At 37.4% G+C, this 20252-nt stretch overlaps 3 protein-coding genes across 4 annotated transcripts in view; 1 reads left to right on the top strand and 2 right to left on the bottom strand.

Moving 5' to 3' along the window:
* Nucleotides 1-12381, top strand: part of LOC126367155 (pancreatic triacylglycerol lipase-like) — a 50490-nt gene extending 38109 nt beyond the window's left edge. Inside the window, exons 3-17 of one of the 2 annotated variants that reach the window (XM_050010564.1) lie at nt 558-719; nt 3369-3489; nt 3997-4144; nt 5898-6050; nt 6883-6972; nt 7079-7214; nt 7510-7740; nt 7812-7887; nt 8004-8140; nt 8497-8558; nt 8643-8719; nt 8799-8868; nt 9095-9219; nt 10369-12056; nt 12169-12381. In XM_050010564.1, coding sequence (XP_049866521.1) covers nt 572-719; nt 3369-3489; nt 3997-4144; nt 5898-6050; nt 6883-6972; nt 7079-7214; nt 7510-7740; nt 7812-7887; nt 8004-8140; nt 8497-8558; nt 8643-8719; nt 8799-8868; nt 9095-9219; nt 10369-10474 — 1680 coding nt within the window. In that variant the 5' untranslated portion in view covers nt 558-571 and the 3' untranslated portion in view covers nt 10475-12056; nt 12169-12381. The remainder of the gene's footprint in view (nt 1-557; nt 720-3368; nt 3490-3996; nt 4145-5897; nt 6051-6882; nt 6973-7078; nt 7215-7509; nt 7741-7811; nt 7888-8003; nt 8141-8496; nt 8559-8642; nt 8720-8798; nt 8869-9094; nt 9220-10368; nt 12057-12168) is intronic. The other variant, XM_050010565.1, reaches the window with a different exon arrangement.
* LOC126367189 (39S ribosomal protein L20, mitochondrial) lies at nt 12315-13083 on the bottom strand. The gene is made up of 2 exons (XM_050010610.1): nt 12975-13083; nt 12315-12861 (listed from the first exon to the last, which is right to left on the bottom strand). The coding sequence occupies exon 2, from the start codon at nt 12856-12858 to the stop codon at nt 12382-12384; it is 477 nt and encodes a 158-aa protein (XP_049866567.1). The 5' UTR covers nt 12859-12861; nt 12975-13083; the 3' UTR covers nt 12315-12381.
* Nucleotides 13084-13644: 561 nt separating this feature from the next.
* On the bottom strand, nt 13645-19468 carry LOC126367181 (peripherin-2-like). The gene is made up of 7 exons (XM_050010602.1): nt 19257-19468; nt 18005-18131; nt 16867-17080; nt 15990-16126; nt 15086-15239; nt 13906-14085; nt 13645-13814 (listed from the first exon to the last, which is right to left on the bottom strand). The coding sequence occupies exons 1-7, from the start codon at nt 19258-19260 to the stop codon at nt 13785-13787; spliced, it is 846 nt and encodes a 281-aa protein (XP_049866559.1). The 5' UTR covers nt 19261-19468; the 3' UTR covers nt 13645-13784.
* Between the last annotated feature and the right edge of the window lie 784 nt (nt 19469-20252).

The following is a 20252-nucleotide window of genomic DNA, read 5'->3' as shown; positions in this document are numbered from 1 at the left end:
GCCTAAAAAAGGTAGTGACACCTAAATATTCTCCAAGCGAGATGAGTTCAGTAATTTGCTGTTAACGCTGAAATAACGGCCTCCGTGGTCCAGTGGTTGAGCGTTGGGCTCACGTACCGGAGGTCCTGGTTACGATTCTCAGGAGACAAATCCAAGAAAAAAATACTTTCTGAGACTGTCTCTGGCTTTGTAAAGACATTGCGGGATACAATCAAATTATTGTCCGAATATGAGATGATTCCGTGTTTCAGAATGCATGTTAAGCAGTCGGTCCCGGCTAATATTAGTAGTCGTTACATGAACCAAATCAGGAGCCTTTGGCAGCCCAGTAGCAACCCTGACACCAGGGTTGATGAATAATAGACTTTCCATACCAAAGACTCAAAGCACACTGAGGCGGTACTATTGTTTTTACAAAATAAAGTAAAGATTATTTATTATATTACCAAATAAAAGTAAAATTAAGACATGTCAATGGCGAGCCCTGCACTAGGGTTTCCCCTGTATCACAGGGGCCCCTAAGCATATTTGAATTTGAATTATTGTTTTGTTCACAGTGGCGTGAGACGCGATGCTGCGTCTCCACCTGACAGACAGACATCTGCGAGTAATGTTGTGGTGCATCCTGCTCGGCCTCCAGCCCGCTTTCGCTGGCATCCTGGACCCATTCCACTGGGCGCGCTCCGACCGGATAGAGGTCAACATTCCCTGGTTGCCATGTACGTATTTACTGTACTTATGTAGCTTCTTTGCTGGATTGGGAGCGAATAACAAACATAGAACTTGTACAGCTGTTTATCATCCCGAACCTTTTTTTTTTTTTTTTTTTTTGGTAACGAAGGGGAAATCCTCATGGATACCTCGCCACCCGGGGGAGCGACGAGGTTATGTCGGACTCCTACCGACTAAAACCCCTCCGATGGCCCTCTGCGGTGCATGTCGGGGAGCTCCGGGATCTCTGTCGAACGCACCGGTGCTCCCCTCGCACTTGCTTTCACTAAAGCGCGTCCCGGGGTAGATCCCCACCCCTACGCCATCCCAGTTTTACGGCGATGCGAGGCCATATCGTATTGCCGTCCATCCCGGAGATCGTGTGTTGAGTGGTTCGGGCCCCCGCCCTTATCACTCACGATCCCCAGTGTCCCCTTTCAGTCGCCTCTTACGACAGGCAGGGGGTACCGTAGCCCTATTCTTGCGCCCGGAACTACAGGGCGGATCATCCCGAACCTAACCTAACTTAACAGCCCTATGTCACACACAGCCCTATGGGACACATGCTTCCCTTAAATAGAATCGGAGGCGGTGTGCAGCATACTCTACCACACTGCTTCACTGCAGGCTGGTGGAGGAGAGGAAAGGAGCCTATTCGCCAAAGTTTATAACTCACTTCCGACTAGTTTCCGACTTGCCTGAACGACCATTATTGACAGATGTCAAAAGTCGGGACCGCGATCAACGTGCTCTCCGAAACACAGAGGAACTCTAAATGTAAGCTATAAGCCGAAAACTATAATGTGGTTAACTATAATTGGTTTCACAAAAAATGTAAGCTGTTAATTTATACATATAATAATGAACTGTGCCCGAACATGAAAAATAAAAAATAAACCGAAAGAAAATAATAAAAATAAACTGGGGTACGTAATTTTTATAACTTACTTTACTAAATAAAATCTAGTTGGCGACTATGAAAGAATTGTAGTCTAGTCGGTCAAATATTAAAACTTGAAAACCTTGCGCTTAAGGACTTTGTGAAGCATTTCCGTATATTAAAACAGTTGACCTAAATATGGCAGACATATTTTATATTTTTTCTTCTCGCTACAACGAATGAATTATTGAATCTTAACAAGTACTGACTTGGAAAAATGTTAATGAAACATTTAAGTAAGTACAACAAAAAATAACCAAAACAAAGCACTGCCACTACGTTTATTTTATTTGTTCTTCATACTAACGTTAGTGTAGATTACAGTTACTACACATACATACATAAACTCACGACTCTTTCCCACCGGGGTAAGAAGAGATTATATGGAATTCCATTTGCTTCGATCCTGACATACTTCTCTTGCTTCCTCCACATTCATCAATCGTTTCATACACGCACGCCGCCGCCGGTTCAGAGTAGATCGTATTGAACCTTTTCTAAGGACATCTCCAATTTGGTCAATGTACGTCCTTCTAGGTCTTCCTCTGCCAGCCTTACCACTAACCTTGGCTTTATATACCAACTTAGCATTCCCTTCTCACTCACTAATCATCATCATCATCTTCATCTTAGTCACTATATCTTTTACATCACAGCTCCCTTACACAGTACAGTTACAATTACTACTGATTACAAAATCCAATAAATAATAGTAAGATGATCTGTGCTTCGGAAGGCACGTTAAGCCGTTGGTCTCAGTTACAACTTACTGATGTAAGTACGTAGTCATTAGTTGAGTCACGTCAGGGGCCTTTGGCGTCTCAATAATCACCCTGACACCAGGGTTGATGAGGTTGGTCATCCACCTCACACGATATCATCACGATAAAAAAAGAATCCAATAAATTGTAAGTCCGGCCAAGTAGTTAAGGCCATCTGTGGCAAACATCCGCCTCCGTCACGTCAAAAAAATAAAAAGTAATCTTGTAATAACCACACAAAACACTCACCACAAAAAAAATATTTGTCTTAAAATGGTAATATTTAAATACCTTAATTACAAAAACAAACAACTGTGAAGATTGTCCATCTTTCATAATGCTATTCATAAGATCAACGGACTCACGGTTAATTAAATTCGAGGTTATAAATAACGTAATATTACAAATCAGAGTAATTCGACTGTTGTTCTTTCTTCTAACCCCTAAAATAAAACCTGCAAACCTTTTGTCGGACTAAGAAATTTTTTAAATATTATGGACGGATGCAGCTAATTGTATAATAAAAAAGCTACATACATACATAAATACATAAACTCACGCCTATTTCCCACCGGGGTAAGCAGAGACTATAGAATTCCATTTGCTTCGATCCTGACACACTTCTCTAGCTTCCTCCACATTCATCAATCGCTTCAAACACGCACGCCGGTTCAGAGTAGATCGTACTAAACGTTTTCTAAGGACATCTACAATTTGGTCAATGTAAGTCCTTCTAGGTCTTCCTTCGCCAGCCCTACCATCAACTTTCGCATAAAAAAACTAACAATGAATTATACTAATTATTTTTAAAAAATCTTTTGAAAATAGACCAAATAGAAAAGGAGGTGCTGGTTTTTTTGGGGTTGTATACAAAATGTATTTTCTATCAGCCCGGACCGCTTATCCCGCTCAGACCCTGTATGCAGCAAGCATTAATCTTGTTGCTATTGTTTCAGTTGAAAATGAAACGAGATGCTACGATGAGCTCGGTTGCCTGAACATCACCAGGAGCTGGTACCACCTCATCCACCGGCCATTCAACGTGTTTCCTTTACCCAGAGTCGTTATAAATACTAGGTATGTATAAGAATGTTGTATGTAGTAGGTACGGTACACTATTATACATACTACACTTTTAATTAGTTCAAACGTGATTCAAAACAATTTCATTTTCGCATGATTTCAGAGCATTCATACTTTAGTGACCTTCGAAATTCTTAATGCAATTTTTTATAAGTATTTTGTATTTTCTCGTTCACTTTTGTTTTTATTTCTTGTCGTCATGCAATAAAAGTCCATACATTCACCTTCCTACAAGAATTATCAAAGTAACTTTAATAAATAATTCTGAGTAAAAAATAACCTTGTAAAGTTTATAACGCATATTTTTACATGTTGTACTATCGCGTTTATTTCAAATATTTAATTCTTTATAGTCGTTCTGCGAGACTTCTGTAACATTGTCATTCGTATCGCTCAGTTTATCGATCATTTGTCGATACATCCTTTCCATGTTTTCCCACCAAGATTTCCATACTATAGCTTTGATTTAAATAGATTTCCTTATATGCTACTATTTTCCAGGTTCATCTTGTACACAAAGAAGAATCCCACCGATGGGCAACTATTGAACGTGAATGTCAACAAGACGATAGTGAAGTCCAACTTCAGTCCGCGACGACTCACCAAAATGATCATCCATGGTTTCATTGACACGCCTCTCTCTAACTGGGTAAGTATGTTGATTATTCACAGTTCTACATTCAAGCAAAAAACCAGCAACATAGGTGGCAATGGTAGCGATCCTGGCCGGATATCTTTTGTAATTTTGGAGTTTATACATACGCACATATTTCACACGACACGTTTTGTTTTGCACGTATTCGTGTTTGGATCATAAATGATTATCACATGCTCAGCGGCGAAGGAAAACATCATGAGGAAACCTACATTCCCGAGAAGGTATTTGACCTAACCTGTATTGAACTGGTTTCCCTGCGCAGGTTGGAAAGCCAGATAGGCAGTGGCTTCTGTAAAAAACTGGACCTGTCTAATCTTCAGGTTAAAAAAACGGGATAATGACTAGGGAGATAATGACATACGCACGTATTTACACATAAATGTGCCCTGCAATGCATGCGGTACCTACTACTTCTGTGTCCATTGAGATTAAAAGTAAAAAGACAAAGCGACTCAAAAATACACACAGTATACAAGAATAAAAAATAATAAAATATTATTTTAGCTAAAAAAGTAGCATGGAAGATGCTGCACCGACAAGAGCGTGGCTCTTGAATTGATGATTATTTTAGCTAAAACAAGCCAACATCCTCATCAGTGATGAATTTACCAATGGATTTTTTATACAACCCATTCCGAGTTGCGTTAGATTTAACTGGAATTTTACTCACGATCATTACCATCTTATACAAATATGCATTATCGTCATATTAGTAATATGTTATGACCTTCCAACAAGGTTCTTATGGACATTCACAATAAGTAAGTATATTGAAGTGTTCACTCATCCATTATATCTACCTACCAAGAGCTGACAAATAATTATTGATTACCATTTGATTACCTTACTATACCAGCCTCCCTTGACATTCGTTAGTTGATAAAAAACTAAAATGAGAAAATTAATAAGGTGTTTCAGAGAACAATTAATGATTGAATATTAACTTACTTAGTTTGAAATAGTTGACAACATTCAAAACATAGGCGTAACACTAGTGCTTGGCTTAGTGATCGATGATGGCGAAATTCCGCCAATGATGCATTTACTTACTAATAAACACAAAAAAAAAACGTTTTCATAAAATACACACCTTGCTCCCATTATGTACTATTTTCTACGAATATAACTACATTACACAAGGTCTTGCTGGATTTAGTGATTCTTCAGGAGATGGTTAGGCAATTTTTCTGTCCTCATATTTTTAAAAACCTGCCAAAGCATAACAATCTCACCATCAACCATCACCCATTTATTGCTACGAATGCTATTATACCTAATAAATAAAATGGTATGGACAGGGTAGCGAATTTGTTTGCGGTTTCATATAATCTCATGACCCAACTCACTTAGTAATAACATTATAACACATTATTGCCTAAAAGAACATAGGTACAACACAAACTACATATAAAAATAAATAGTACAAAGAGCGGTGTGAATAAGACAGCCAGATTGATTAAGGCTCGCGTGTCCCGCTTACCCGACTCTATATGTAAGCTTAACACTTTTAGAGACATCACGTCTACAGGCGATAATGCTATTGCAAGTACCAAAGTACTCATTCAAATGCATAAATGAAAGGTTAATGACCCGTGCTGTGTTCCTGAAAATATTTGGCTAAATGTAAACTTATGGTCCCGTATTTGGCTAAGTGTAAACTTATGGTCCCGTATTTAGCTAAGTGTAAACTTATGGTCACGTATTTGGCTAAGTGTAAACTTAAGGTCACGTTGTATTTGACCAGGTGAGCGAGATGAAGGACGAGCTGGTGAAGGGCGGCGACTACAACGTGGTGGTGGTGGACTGGGCAGGCGGCAGTCTACCTTTATACACGCAAGCTACTGCGAACACGAGGCTCGTGGGGCTTGAAGTCGCGCACTTCGTTAACACGCTACAGGTAATGTTACTGCTGTTGTATGTTTCCAGCCAAGTAGTTACTGCTTTATACGCCAAATCTATACTAAGTTATGTCAAAAAATAACACTCTTGTAAGTATTGACATATTTTAGGACATAGGGAATCTAAATATTTTTTTAGAATGGCCGAAGTCCACGCGAACGTTGTTGTAGGCAAGGACTTTTTTTTTTTGATGTGACTTATTGGCTCTGACGGCTCTCACCCAAAGTAGGCAAGAACTAGTGTAAATAAAAAGTAGGTATATTCTACTTCTCTACATGTTTATTACCTCTTCTCTACATGTTTAACTTACAATTATTAATACAATTCAGTTATCGAATGCTGACAATCTTTATCAAACCAAAGGCTGCTAATTAGGTACGTAATTTCTTCTTTTTAAGCAATTCTTAAAAGTAATTTGGACAGAAAGTAAGATATCACACGCATAGACAGTTTTATCGCCTACAGCGATCTGTTTCAGACAACGTTTGCTGAATGGAAAACGTGAAGAACTCACGAAAGAATATTTCATTGTCGGAATCGACAGGTAATCAATTGAAGCGGAGATCAGTAATAATAATATTTGTATTAAGAACTTACTTTACTTAATCTTTATTGAGACAATATACCTCGTACGTGCGTAAAACATATCTGCAATAATCTGCTTTCACTTCACTTCACTTCATTTTTAACTCAAGTGACCGGAATATAATATTAATTTCATAACTACTGAAGGATAACGAGCAATAAATGAAGCCTTTCAGTAAATAATATAGCATGGTAGTGATAATGAATAAATGTTATAAGTACCCAAAATATATTGAATATTTCAGAAAGAACACGGATTAAATCCACTGGATGTTCACATTATTGGCCACTCTCTCGGGGCACACACCGCTGGATACGCCGGGGAACGGATTCAAGTAAGTCCATAATTAAAATGAAATTCATTTCGTGTGCATTGATTTGCTTTACCATTTTTAATGTTGAGCCGCCATATTGTCCTTGATTTAGCCTGTGATTTCATAGGGCTTAGGAAGGATCACGGGTCTCGACCCCGCAGAGCCCTATTTCCAAGGCATGCCGACCAATGTACGGCTCGACCCCTCCGACGCTCAGTTCGTAGACGTCATCCACACAGATGGAAAGAGCATTTTCCTTTTAGGTAATCCTACCCACGTAACTATGTGTTCAATACCCGCACGTACGCTTCTTATAATCCATACCGCACTATTGTTACGTTACATACATAACCTCGCATTACGTTCACAAATTAAGCTACGTTGCTTCACATTCTTTAACTCTACTAACACATATTTAGTATCATATTTATGTATATTGTATTATATTAATCTAGCCGCTTTTGGCTTGTAAGTTCGTCATTACTGTATATATATTATTATATATTTATCGCATCACTTTAACTAATTACCGACGTGTTTATTTCACGCGTGCGACAGATTTTGTGTTTATGGCAGGATATGGAATGTCGCAACCTGTGGGACATTTAGACTTCTACCCGAATAACGGGAAGGAGCAGCCTGGATGTGATCTCACTGAGGGCCCATTGGTTCCTCTGACACTGGTCAAACAAGGTCTAGAAGAAGCGTCAAGAGTTTTAGTAGCCTGTAACCATGTCAGAGCTATAAAACTGTTCACAGAGTCGATAAACAACAAATGCCCTTACATAGGTAAGATTGAGATACATAGATGTGATCGTAGAAAAACGACACGACTTACGTAATACTCGTTATGATTTCAGGTCATCAGTGTCCTTCATATCAACACTTTTTGGCTGGAAAATGTTTCCACTGCGGTCATGGATGTGCTATTATGGGGTAAGATTGACTTGTTCCGTCATCGTATCTTCCAGACTTCATCGTATCCGGAACTTATTGTAATTCTATCCAATAACAGCAATGAGTTACAACCGTACTTCTTGAACTACTTTCAGTTTCCACGCAGACAGTTCACCGGGACTGATAACAGATAAAAATAACAACTCAGAAAATGAAGTATACCCCTCAGAAGAACACGAAACTATCGGTGCTAAATACTACCTAAGTACTGGCAAGGAGCAACCGTTCTGTCGTATGTACTTTTTTGCTTTTGTTTTGTTTTTCATGCATTTAAGTTGCATGTGAGTAGCATTTTAGTAGCACTGAGGTCACGGCCATGAAATACAGCTAATCGTCTCTACGTACTGACGTTTTGCACAGCTTCTAACTTTCGTAAGTCAAGCTCTTGCATGTTAGAAGAGAACATCTAGTTCCGCTAGGTACGAAGAGCAATAATCTAGCTTCGTTTAATTCAAATAATAAAAAGCTTGAACCAGATTCTTCCTGCTAATTCTGCGACCAGATATCGTCTCCGTTTGTAAGTTACCTGCGTTTGTGATCCCCTTTCTAATAGAGCAAAATTCTAATCCGATACCATTGCATTTCCAGAACGACACTACAAAATTTCCATACAACTGGCGAATCCTAAAGGCGCGGAATCTTGGGTCCAGGTAAAAGATTATTGAAATAATATTTATATGGAATTTTACACATCTATTGTGGTCATAATGTCATTCTTCTATTATCTTTTTTAGGGCTTCCTGAAAGTTACTTTATTGTCAGACAAAGGGGTAATCAGAGGAATGGATCTCACTCCAAGCAATTACGTCAAGTAAATATTTCATTATATCTTTAAAACCATCATTTACATTTACTTTTCGTATATATTTTTATGTGACTTTGTATTCCAGGCTAGAGCATGGTACTACGTACACGACTGTAGTGATTCATCCAATGGATATGGGCGGTAAAGTTAGGAAGGTAATAATCAAAAAACCCCAATAATGTGCTAATTTTCTAGCGATACTCTAGCTAATAGTCTAAATAATCCCAAATATACTTATTCTTCTTCTTACTGCTTAGTCTTTCTCGAACTATCTACTTGTAGTGAAACATTTGTTTTGATGACGTCACTTTTAAAGATACATCATATTAGTTACTTACTTATTTGAATATTTCTAGATTGATATAAAGTGTTTGTGCGCAGGTGGAGTTATCGTGGGAGTACGACATGAATGTACTGGAGCCGCGATCTCTATGCATCCTGTGGTGCAACGACCGACTGTACGTCAAGTCTGTGACCGTTGACCAGATGGAACTGCCTACCAGAGGGTAAATATTTAATAACATAACGAATGCTGTGGTCCTATGATACAAAGTCACTGTGGTGCTGTGGTACAAAGTCACTATGGTCCTGTGGTACAAAGTCACTATGGTCCTGTGGTACAAAGTCACTGTGGTCATGTGGTAAAAAGTCACTGTGGTCCTCTGGTACTCCGGCTTCCTTCTCGAACGGAGAGCGCCGGTTTGAACTCTGGTACCGGACTTGCATCAATGAGTTATTAATTTATCTTCAGTTCAGTTTTCACTAACACAGTTGGCTCAACCATTATAGACGGCGATACGGCTCACTATATTGGTCTAACAGAAATGTCGGTGACATGTGGGTAGTTAAATCATCTATTCTTACGATGGAAGTATTTACCTCTGACTAGCCCATTGGAATATTCAGCAACATTTATTTTTTATTCTGAATTCTGAAAATTAGGTATCTGCAAATTATTTTTGATACGATTTGTATCTCTCTGTCTGTAGAAACTTACAACTGCGGATTCAATTGCATGTGATACGATTGTAGAGCAAATCCAACAATGTTGCTTAATTATTGGCCATTTGCATAGCTAATGGTAATGGACGTGGAATAGAACGCACAATATGAATAATGGAGATAGGAAATGCAAACATTAAACACTATTCCGCTCTACTATTATGTTGTTTGAGTTTTGCAAGCCGCAGACTTTCTGCAGCCGTATTGTTGGTAACAGAATTTGGCCTTGGACCATCTTTCATCATCATCATTATCTCCTGAAGATTTGACAGGTTCGGTTTTTTACAAAAGCGACTGCCTGTCTGACCTTCGAACCTAAAGGGAAAACCAGCCCAATATAGGTTGTTACATCACATACCTCCAAAACGCATTACTCGGGTACGTGGGTTTCCTCACGATGTTTTCCTTCACCGCTGAACACGTGATAATCATTTATGATCCAAACATTAATTCGAAAAACTTTTTTCGAAAATCGTAGGTCAGTACGATTCGAAAGTGCCACTGGCCGGATCCAGGACGATTCCTAGTTAATTAAAATATGTCCCAGGAATTTGGTAACCAAATAGGAATTTGGTATCAAATGGTATCAACGACAAATCTAATAAAAACAAATTCCAAAAATATGAATATTCTGTACATTGTTTTTATTTCAGGAAACGTAACGTGGACTTTAGTAGTAAGCTATGCACGCCCAAACGGGAGTTCGCTGAAATCCCGAACAGAGGCTCCGCTAGTTTCTACGACAACTGCGGGAGGTAGCCGTGCCATACTGCAAGCTAGCTGGATGTGACAGACAGAGGATGTACCAGGGAGACGGCGATGAAAGATAAACGGAACAAAGTGTTTATCTACTACAAACAAGTTGTTTGAAGCAACTAATAAAATAACTGCGAAAGTCCCGCCGATTGCGCAATTAGTCCCTAGTAGGTACATCCCCTTTTAAAGCTTTAACGACAAATTATATTATGGACGCTACAAGCGGAACTGGTCAAGACTGAAATGTGTGTGATTGTGAAATTCCAGTGATGATGAGTTACAGGGTGATGTGTTTATATAAATTATAAATAATTTGTTGATAGTTTAGGACTCGGCATTAATACCTGTTGATAATTTAGGTTGGATAGGACTTGAACTAAAATACTCATTTTTGTTTAGAACTGTAAACTATAACTGTAAATATTAGTCTTTCTATAAGGATTAATATTATAATTATTTTTTATACTTACATATCTCTACTGCTTATCTAAGTTTGTCATCACAATTTATAATGAGGGTTTTATTTATCAAAATACATTTTATATTTTTTTATATGGTTTTAGTCAAAATTCAAAATTACCTAAATCATTTTTTTAATTTATTTATACAATGTTGTACCTATTTCTCCTGGAAACAAAATTATAACTTAAAAGTTATTATTCGAATGATAGGTATTTTGTACAAGAACATGTACAAACATATGTTTGCCTACTTTCCTACAATGTTATTGCTTTATATAATATAATAAAAAAATAACAAATAAAGGACTATAAAATTATTTGGTTTATTAATTTTGTTTATTTTCCGACGCTCTAATATTCACTGCATAGAAAAAAGGTAAAAGATTACAGATAAAAAATGGTTTAATTATTATCTTTGACGGAGTAGATCTTCAAACACCGGAAGTCAATGTTATTACCTCAGGTTATTACCGTCACCGCAATAATATTGTAAAATCTTTGGTACCTCATATATAGATGGCGCTGTAGTGATTTCTCTGCGTTTTACCTTCTAATTTAATGGATAACACACATAAGCAACTTATATCTTTGCTTTTGGGTATTAATGATGACCCTTGTTATTACACCCCGGCACAACACATCTTCCACTCTTTATTATTCTGATCAAATTAATGTGAAGCTATATATTGTTTATCTATACATAGCAACATAATTCTATTCGTATGCAACAACAATTATTTGTATATATACCACAAATGAGTATTATAGGTAATTATCACGTTAAATCTGAACAGCGCCATCTAGGGAACGTAGTCTAGAAAGTCCCTCATTGATTGTATAATAATTATGTTACGATAGACAAACTTGTATCCGAATGCTGAATGAACGATGTTTTCCGTTCATTCCTACCTGACGTACAATCAATCAGTCAAACTGACAGTGAGCGTACTGTACAGATATAGACATATTTTTGTTAATTATTCTTTGAAATCAACCAAATTAAATTTTATCATAGTTATCACAAATTTAATGTCTTCCCCAACATCCAAGCTAGTCCTAGGCTTATCGTGTACAATGACAATAGGAATAGTGAGCTATGTCCATGTGAAACAAAAATCAGACAGGTAACCTGTGATTATTTTAACTTCTCTGTAATCAAATTTTTCTTATTACAGACAGTACATATTAAAACTTTCACTTAATATATGTTTTCTAATCAGTAGTGATTGTTTTCAGAGATAAAATGCATGAAGGAGTAATCAAAGACGTTGAAAGACAACAGAGAAGAAAAATAGAAAACCTTTATATGTTAGAGAAACAGAATGAACTTACAAAGAAACTAAAAAAGGAAATTGGAAATTCATAGGATTTATAAATAAAAGTTTTAGAATAAGAACTATTTATTACTATAATCTAGATTAGGTACGTTAATAAATATTTGAAATTAAATTACTTCTTTTCCTTGAGCCAAGCTTCTAGCATAACATCTTTGAGGTTCAGATTTACTCCTGTTGGCTGTTTTCGGTCAGTGCCATCAATAAATCCATCAAATTGAACCTTCTGCTTAGCAACTGCTGCTAAACATTCAAAAGTTCTAGGCTCCCATGAAGCAAGGTCTGATAATGATTTCCGATCCAACATAATGTTAGCACGATCCAAGCCCTCCTTTAAAGTGTATGCAGTGATATTATGTTGTTCACATGCGGCTGAGATACGTGTGTTCCACAGAGCCTTCATATCCTCTTTCTTCAATTTCCTAGCTTTTGTAGCATATACAAGAGCTCTATTGACATTGCGTATGGCAATTGAATAACAGTTTCTACGTCTGCCAATGTAGTGGGCGGCGAGTTTGAAGATCTTTCTCTTCCTCCAAATCTCATCAGGTCCTCTAGCACGAACCCAATTGACAACTGTTAGGAATACCATAATCTGAAAACAGTTTTAGAGGTTAGTCGTAAGTTAAAATGATAATCAAAGTAATTGGAATGAAAGACATTCGAAACTATTTTTAATAAATAATTAAAGTATAACAAAATGCTTACGCTTTCGTAATAACACAAATAAACAAAATATATTATCTTAGTTTTGTTCCTAACCCCGAACAACTTGACATTTGCTAAATAAAGAACGAATGAATGAATGATCAAAGCAATATAAGTACCTACCTACCACTTAAAAACAACTTAAAAATACTGTCTATATTACGAAGTGGTGTTTTGTGGTTAATGATCGCATTAAGTTAGTCGGAAGACATTCGCTAGTGTTATTATATCGGAGTATTCAATAAACAAAGTGTATCTGCCTATTTTCGCTTCGTGCCAGGAAGCCGCTTCATAACTCGAAAGTTTATGCGGACTTTTGAGTTAATTCGTTTGGGGTTTGGAGTAGGAGTCTACTCCGAGGGTGGGGGCTTAGGTTTCATCATCATCACCTTTCATCATTTCATTAATCATCAAGAAAAAAAATACGTAAGACATGGCTGTATGGGCAAAGTTCCCTTTGCCTTACTTCGGGGAAAACCAAAACAAAAAAAATGTCTATGGTCGATCACTTTTTTTTCTGTAATTTTATGATTTTGCATAGAACCCATATTGAGACAATAGGGATGTCCCAAATGTATAGAAAGAGAAACTTATATCAATTTTGAACTAGTTCATTTTTTCTGTTAAGTTTATATTTAAGTATTATAAAGGAATGCAATGTATATTCATTTACTCAAAAACTATATTAAACATGTTTAAAATAATTAACCACATTAAACTACATAAACATTTAACCTAGGAAAACATTAAGTTAGGTACCTATAAGCACATTATATCATAGGTAGGTACTATTTGTAACTCTTGTAATACTTAAGGTGAAGATGGACATATTTGCGGCACCTGAAAAGTAATATTTTATTTATTTTCATGTAAAATAAAAGTAATCAATGAAAAATATATAATGTAAGCAGTTAATATTATTTTTATTTACTTCATCATGATACTGTCTCGAAGACACGTCGCTGTCTTCTGGATGGATAACGTAAGATTCGCTGGATGCATGGAAATTATCTTTCACGCCCATTATATGTCTCACGTTATAATCTCCTTTCCTTTTTCCACTATGTTCGGTATTGCATTGCTTCTTCATAATCAATCTTAATATCATGACCTAACAAAACAAATGCAAATATCATGGCTGTATAGGTAGATATAACTACTCTTTGAGGCAGAGAGATGGAGGCACAACTTATTTCCTAAGGTAGTATACATTTTCATTTGACAATAAGGCTGATTGTTCGTGGCTGATTGTACCTATGTCCCATTATTAATTGACACAATTGTTGGGTTCTATATCCAAAAATGATTTTGTATTGTAGTAGATATATGAGTGCATTAATTAAGTATAGATTAGGTAAGATAAGCATAACAGGGGGTTAACTTATGTTAGGTCACTGATCCTACCAACATAAGCTCACGACCACATTCCAATTGGGGTAGTTAGAAGTACATCCATCGAAAGATGAACTAAGCACCCACGACTCACCGAGCTTTCTGTTAAACTAACGTGGTAGGTGGTGAATGAATATAGTGAATATTACTATATTCTATATATTACTAACTCCCTGTAAGTACTATGGTATACTTAGTAAGTCACAGTGGTCCTGTGGTTCAAGCGGGGAGCGCCGGTTCGAACTCCGGTCCGGACTTGCACCAATGAGTTAATAATGTATCTTAAATACCGTTTCCACTAACACAGTTGCCTCGACCATTAAGTATAATGGTCGACCATTAAGTATAATGGCCGGAGTTCGAACCGGCGCTCCCCGCTTGAACCACAGGACCACTGTGACTTACTAAGTATACCATAGTACTGATCGTACTTACAGGGAGTTAGTAAACTTTGAGGGTGAGACCATGATCATGAGTTTATATCAAATGCAATTTTCCGTGGAACGGAACTGAAAATAATTTAAAAAAATCGCTAAAGTTGTTATGAATTTTCCGACAGGAAATTCCACTTGTTACTCAGAATCATGATCTAAATCCCCTCAGTATTCGTTACGGTGTCACTAACACCCATACCTACCTACTTGTATGGCTACCTGTATGTACTTGTACGAGGTGCAATGTATCCTTTTAAAAGAACTTAATTAAAGCAGTATACCCACCTCTACGATAACGACCAGCATGAACACAGCAAGATGGACACACATCGATATCCTGATAATGTTGTTCATCCGCCGGCTGCACCCACTCGTGTTTATGGAGTATGTGCCCAGCTCCAACAGATAGTTGGATATGCAGGATCCACTTTTACAGCAACTATTTGTAATGAAAGAATGAATCATTAGAAAAAAATGGATCATGCAGCTCAAATTCTGATTTTCTAGTTAATTCACTTGTGAACTACTTTTTAATCTTCCCTATATTAAGTTTGCATACTAAAGGAAATGATAAGCACTAGGCTCTGCACGGCAACCGAGCCACGCGCGGCGCGATGTATATCAAGGCATTCGATTCGACGAATAGCCATTTGACATCCATCTACGTAGATAGCCTTCGTATCGTTTATTGGTCGAAGCGCTCAATATAATTCGCGGCGCAGTTGTCATATACCTACAGACCCGGCAGATTTCAAAGAAATTACGTGATTAAGTGCACCATAAAAGATGTGCGTTTCTTAGAAGTATACTGAACTGAGAGTGAATAAAAAAATAGGATGGCGTTAGCTGCTTGTTTTCCCGTATGTCGTAAAACTGACTTAGGAATTGTGTTCAATCCATACTATTTTTGTGCAAAATAGGCTAACAGTTACTTATACCCAGGAATTCGTATTAATAGTGGCTGCAAGTTATTTTCTCATAATTAGTTCGTGTATGTCGAAGATTAATGGAATGGAAAATTTATCTAATAGGTAGTCCTGTAAAAATTCATCAAAATGTCTCAAATCCTGTTGCCATGCACACCACACAAAAGTATCAATCTAAAACAATTCTGCCTTTACATCAATTTACGTGCTTTTATCACACTTATCTACTAGATAACACAGATTTCAATGTTTATTTTAGGTACCTCAACGGAACACTATCAGTAATTGACGGTACCGCTTTTGTATTCGCCATTCGTTTACGTGTTGAAGAGGGTTCAAATTCATAGTCGCGGATCTTGTCGTACCAATCACGCGTGAACCAATCCTTGTAAGAGTTCAACTGAAAATAATATAAGCAACTGACATTGGTCATCAGGATACTTATGTCCAGTCAGTGAGATTTATTAATGCCCTCCATCATCCTCGGTTCGAATCCCGATTGGGACATATTACAAAAATGACTTTGAGGGCTGGTTTGCTTAGGACATTTCAGGCTGATCACCCCTCTCTCTCTCTCAATTTAAGAGCTGCGCTCTTGTCGGTGGAGTAATAGCCATTCCTCTCTTCTTCCCGCCAAAACCTTCACCTCCCTATACCTACGACACGACCTGCACCTTCTCTGATCACCCGTTTGTCCGAAAATAAGGTGATCCGTGTTTAGGAAGCCACGTTAAGCCATTGGTCCGTCCTATTGGCATAACAAAATTATGACATTTTGACAAAAAAATCAAAAGTTCCTTTTTTTCAAAACCGATCCACTGTGCGTCATTTGACGGACTCGGTACAGATAAGAATCGAAGTAATGCGAAAACAGGGATCAGTTCGTGCGATACTTTCAGGACTTGTAAGGAGTTATAGGTGCCATTACCTATCAAATTGGTCTAACAGAAAGCTCGGTGAGCTATGAGTAGATACTTATAGTTCATCTTGCGACGAGTGTACCTCTGTCTACCTCAATTGAGATATAGTCTGAGCTTATGTTATCATCTTGTCTAACTTTCTCTTAAATGCTACAGTAGGTACGGCATGGTACAAAAACACCAATCATAAATTATATCATAAAAAGTAAGTAAATATTACCCCGCAACACTTCAGTGTCCATTGCAAGTTATCAATAAAACGTTTGTATTTAGAACCAGTTCTATAATGCTTCATGCCTTCCGCTATTTGTTTATCAACTAACACTTTGCAGTTGTTTATTCTTGCAACGCACATAGCGGCCCCAATGAGATTGACTATAATAATCCAGAGAATACACAGCCAGAGGGGACAACAGGCTACTGTCGACTTGTGGCTGCAAATAAGAACAAATAAAAGGAATAAAAACTCGTGTAAAGAAATTGAGATGGACCAGTTGTTGAATGTTAGGTTCACGGTCCAGAGGTCCCGGGTTCCAATCCCAGTGGGGAAATATCACTTTGTGAACCCTTGTTTGATTAGGACATTGCAGGCTGATCACCCGGAATGTCCAAAAATAACACGATCAGTGCTTCGGAAGGCATGTTAAGCCGTTGGTCCCGGTAGCTGATACTTACTGATAGTCAGGGCTGGCACAATAATAGGTAACCCTGACATCAGGGTTGATGAGGTTGGTATTGCACCTCATAACCCACACGATAGAAGTAAAGTAATAAAATCGGAGTATGTTCCGTATTCATTTCGATTCTTGAGTTCGTAAGTATGTTCGTAGTCGTTACATCTCTGGGGCCTCTGGCGGATCAATGATCAACCTAACACCAAGGTTAGCGATGTCGTTCTCGGTCATCTGCCTCACATCCCACGTCTCACACGACAGAAGGTGTGCTTACTTACGACTAGTTACGACATAGACTAAGGTATAATACTATGTATAGACCAGCAACTCTCCGCTCCCTACCAGCGGCTGAACTAGATTAAACTCCCCCTCCCCCCGCCCCTCGGTCTTACTTTTAGTCTTCAAACGTATGGGTGTCAGACGTCACACACGCAGATGCACGTGTACGATAACGTCAATGTGTGGTGTAGTGTCTGTGTAAATGTGAAGTGTTTTGTATGAAGTGCCCGGAATGTGCCTACTAGTAACATTATTATTACATTCACTCCCGTTGTTCGGTATTTTCTTTGTTCAGCTCTTAGTCAGGCTACAAGATCAACAAGCTATTAATATTGAACAACATTAACATCGCTACTACCGGAAATTCACGACACTACATAATAATGTGGTTTGATAAAACTGAACCTGATATTCTTGTTCTGGGCAATAGAACACAGCATGTGCAAGTTTGTAGGAAGCATGACGAGCCCTGACAGCAAGACGAATGCGTTCACCATGTCCGTGCCAGTCAGGAACAGTATGTCACCGACACCTGCAAAATATATGACTAATCAAATTCAAATTCAAATTCAAATTCAAAAATATCTTTATTCAGTAGGTAACATAGTTACACTTTGAATCGTCAATTTTACATAACGAACGTCTCATCCGCCTAAAACTACTGCAGCTTCTCACAACCTGTATAGCCGGGGAAAAGAAGCTGCAAGAAAAACCTCGGCACAGGGCCCTAGACGTTCTTTAAAAAAAATAAAAATAAACATAAAACATAAAATATTGGTATACAATTGAGTAATTTAGCTGCCTAATATCAGTTCTCAGACAGTTAATCCCATGCATTCATATCTTCTAAATAATCACTAACTTTATAATAACCTTTTTTGTAAAGTTTTTGTTTAACTACTGTCTTAAAACAGTTGAAAGGCAAATTCTGAATGTCAATGGGAATCTTATTGTAAAAACGTATACATTGCCCCTTAAAAGATTTAGTAATCTTATGTAATCGACTGACTTGTAAAGCAAGTTTATTTTTATTCCTGGTATTAACAATGTGCCGATCGCTATTTTTTGCAAATAATCCTATATGTTTTTTTACATATATTAAGTTTTCAAAGATATATTGTGATGCCAAAGTTAAAATATTAATTTCTTTAAATTTAATCAGTACATAGCTCCTTGCCGTGTCATCACAAGACTTGCCATGAATGAAATTGCCATCTATAGACAACAATTCGCATACTTATCTTTTCTATCTAAAGAATCAGAGAGCGAAATGCATTATAGTCATCACATTTAATTTAGGTATAAGTTTGAGTTTTTTTAATATACTTAATGGTGCTAATTCCTGTAAATACCATCTAATTTTATTTTAAGTTATATCTGTCATTTTCTTATCCGCCGAAAAGGAAAGGGACGGGTAATTGACAAGCATAAAATTTATGGAACACACGTCAATTTTAAGCACAAATCTAAACCAACCGTCTAAAAATTTTACGTCAGTCAATAACCCGACACATTCATTTACTCATTCTTCCTAAAATTAAGAGCTGTGAATCATCCGTCCCTTTCCTTTTCGACGGATATGAAAATGACGGATATAACTTAAAATAAAATTAGGCGGTGTTTGCAGGAATCGGGGCCATTATGTTTTTATACTTACCCATATCTTAGCCTTAGTTTTACGTATGTATTTTAATGTGTGTGCTCTTTGTCTTGTGATGTGATGTTATCTGTAAGTAATTCGTGTCTGTGGTGTCCTAAAATAATAGATTCTTTCTTTCTTTCTATAGTTATCTATATTTGTCTTACTTCCCTAAGCAATTTGGTTTTACTATCATTTCTTACCAAGTAAGTTTCTTTAGGAAAGTATTTTGATCTGATAAATATTGGGAAATCGAAGCGGGCAAGTAACTAATATCTATTACGATTATAGCAACCCCTTTTCGCATTCGATATTTTTGTTGCCGTTTGATACGTGGTATGTACCTAACAAAAAAAATGAGAGGTTCGCTTAACTATCCACACCATCTAACGACCCTCAGCTGAAATGACAGTCTTGCGGACGCTATTGCCGTTCCCGTATTGGACTTTTCAGCCATTCAAGACGTTGCCACAAAAACGCTGTATAAATCATCTGATGGAGATGTAAAGGCCTATGATGGTGACCCAACAAGAATCTTCATAGCACTAGGCTTCCTTCTATAACAAACATATCATCCTCCTGCCCTTATCACTCTAAATGTGGTCGGCACAACATGTACGTATATTCTTCTTCCAACAAATACCTCCTATGACAATAGTTTAAAAAATAAAAATAATGATGGCTGTATCGTGTTAATGTAAACATCGATATCACGTTCCAGCCGTTGCAGATAAGTTAGATAGTTGGCGGTTGGAGAAATTCATCTCCTTATCGTAATTTATGTAGGTAATACGAGCTGTTGGGGATCGACGCCTTTACATATAATATTTATTAATCCCGACAGGATGAAGACGGATTGCTATTTTAATTTAGTAGGCGCTAAGTTGATTTTGTTCCTCTCCCCGCAACCCCTTTCACTTGTACTTTCACATCTCACTGAAATAGACCTTGATTTTTTACTCCGATTCTACATTTTATTTCTAATAGTACCTGAAGTCGTAATTCCTCAAGAAC

This window comes from Pectinophora gossypiella, chromosome 5 (assembly GCF_024362695.1).
Source record: "Pectinophora gossypiella chromosome 5, ilPecGoss1.1, whole genome shotgun sequence".
Classification (NCBI taxonomy): domain Eukaryota; kingdom Metazoa; phylum Arthropoda; class Insecta; order Lepidoptera; family Gelechiidae; genus Pectinophora; species Pectinophora gossypiella.
The sequence above is the reverse complement of the archived record's forward strand: the minus strand, read 5'-3'. Positions and strand labels throughout refer to the sequence as shown.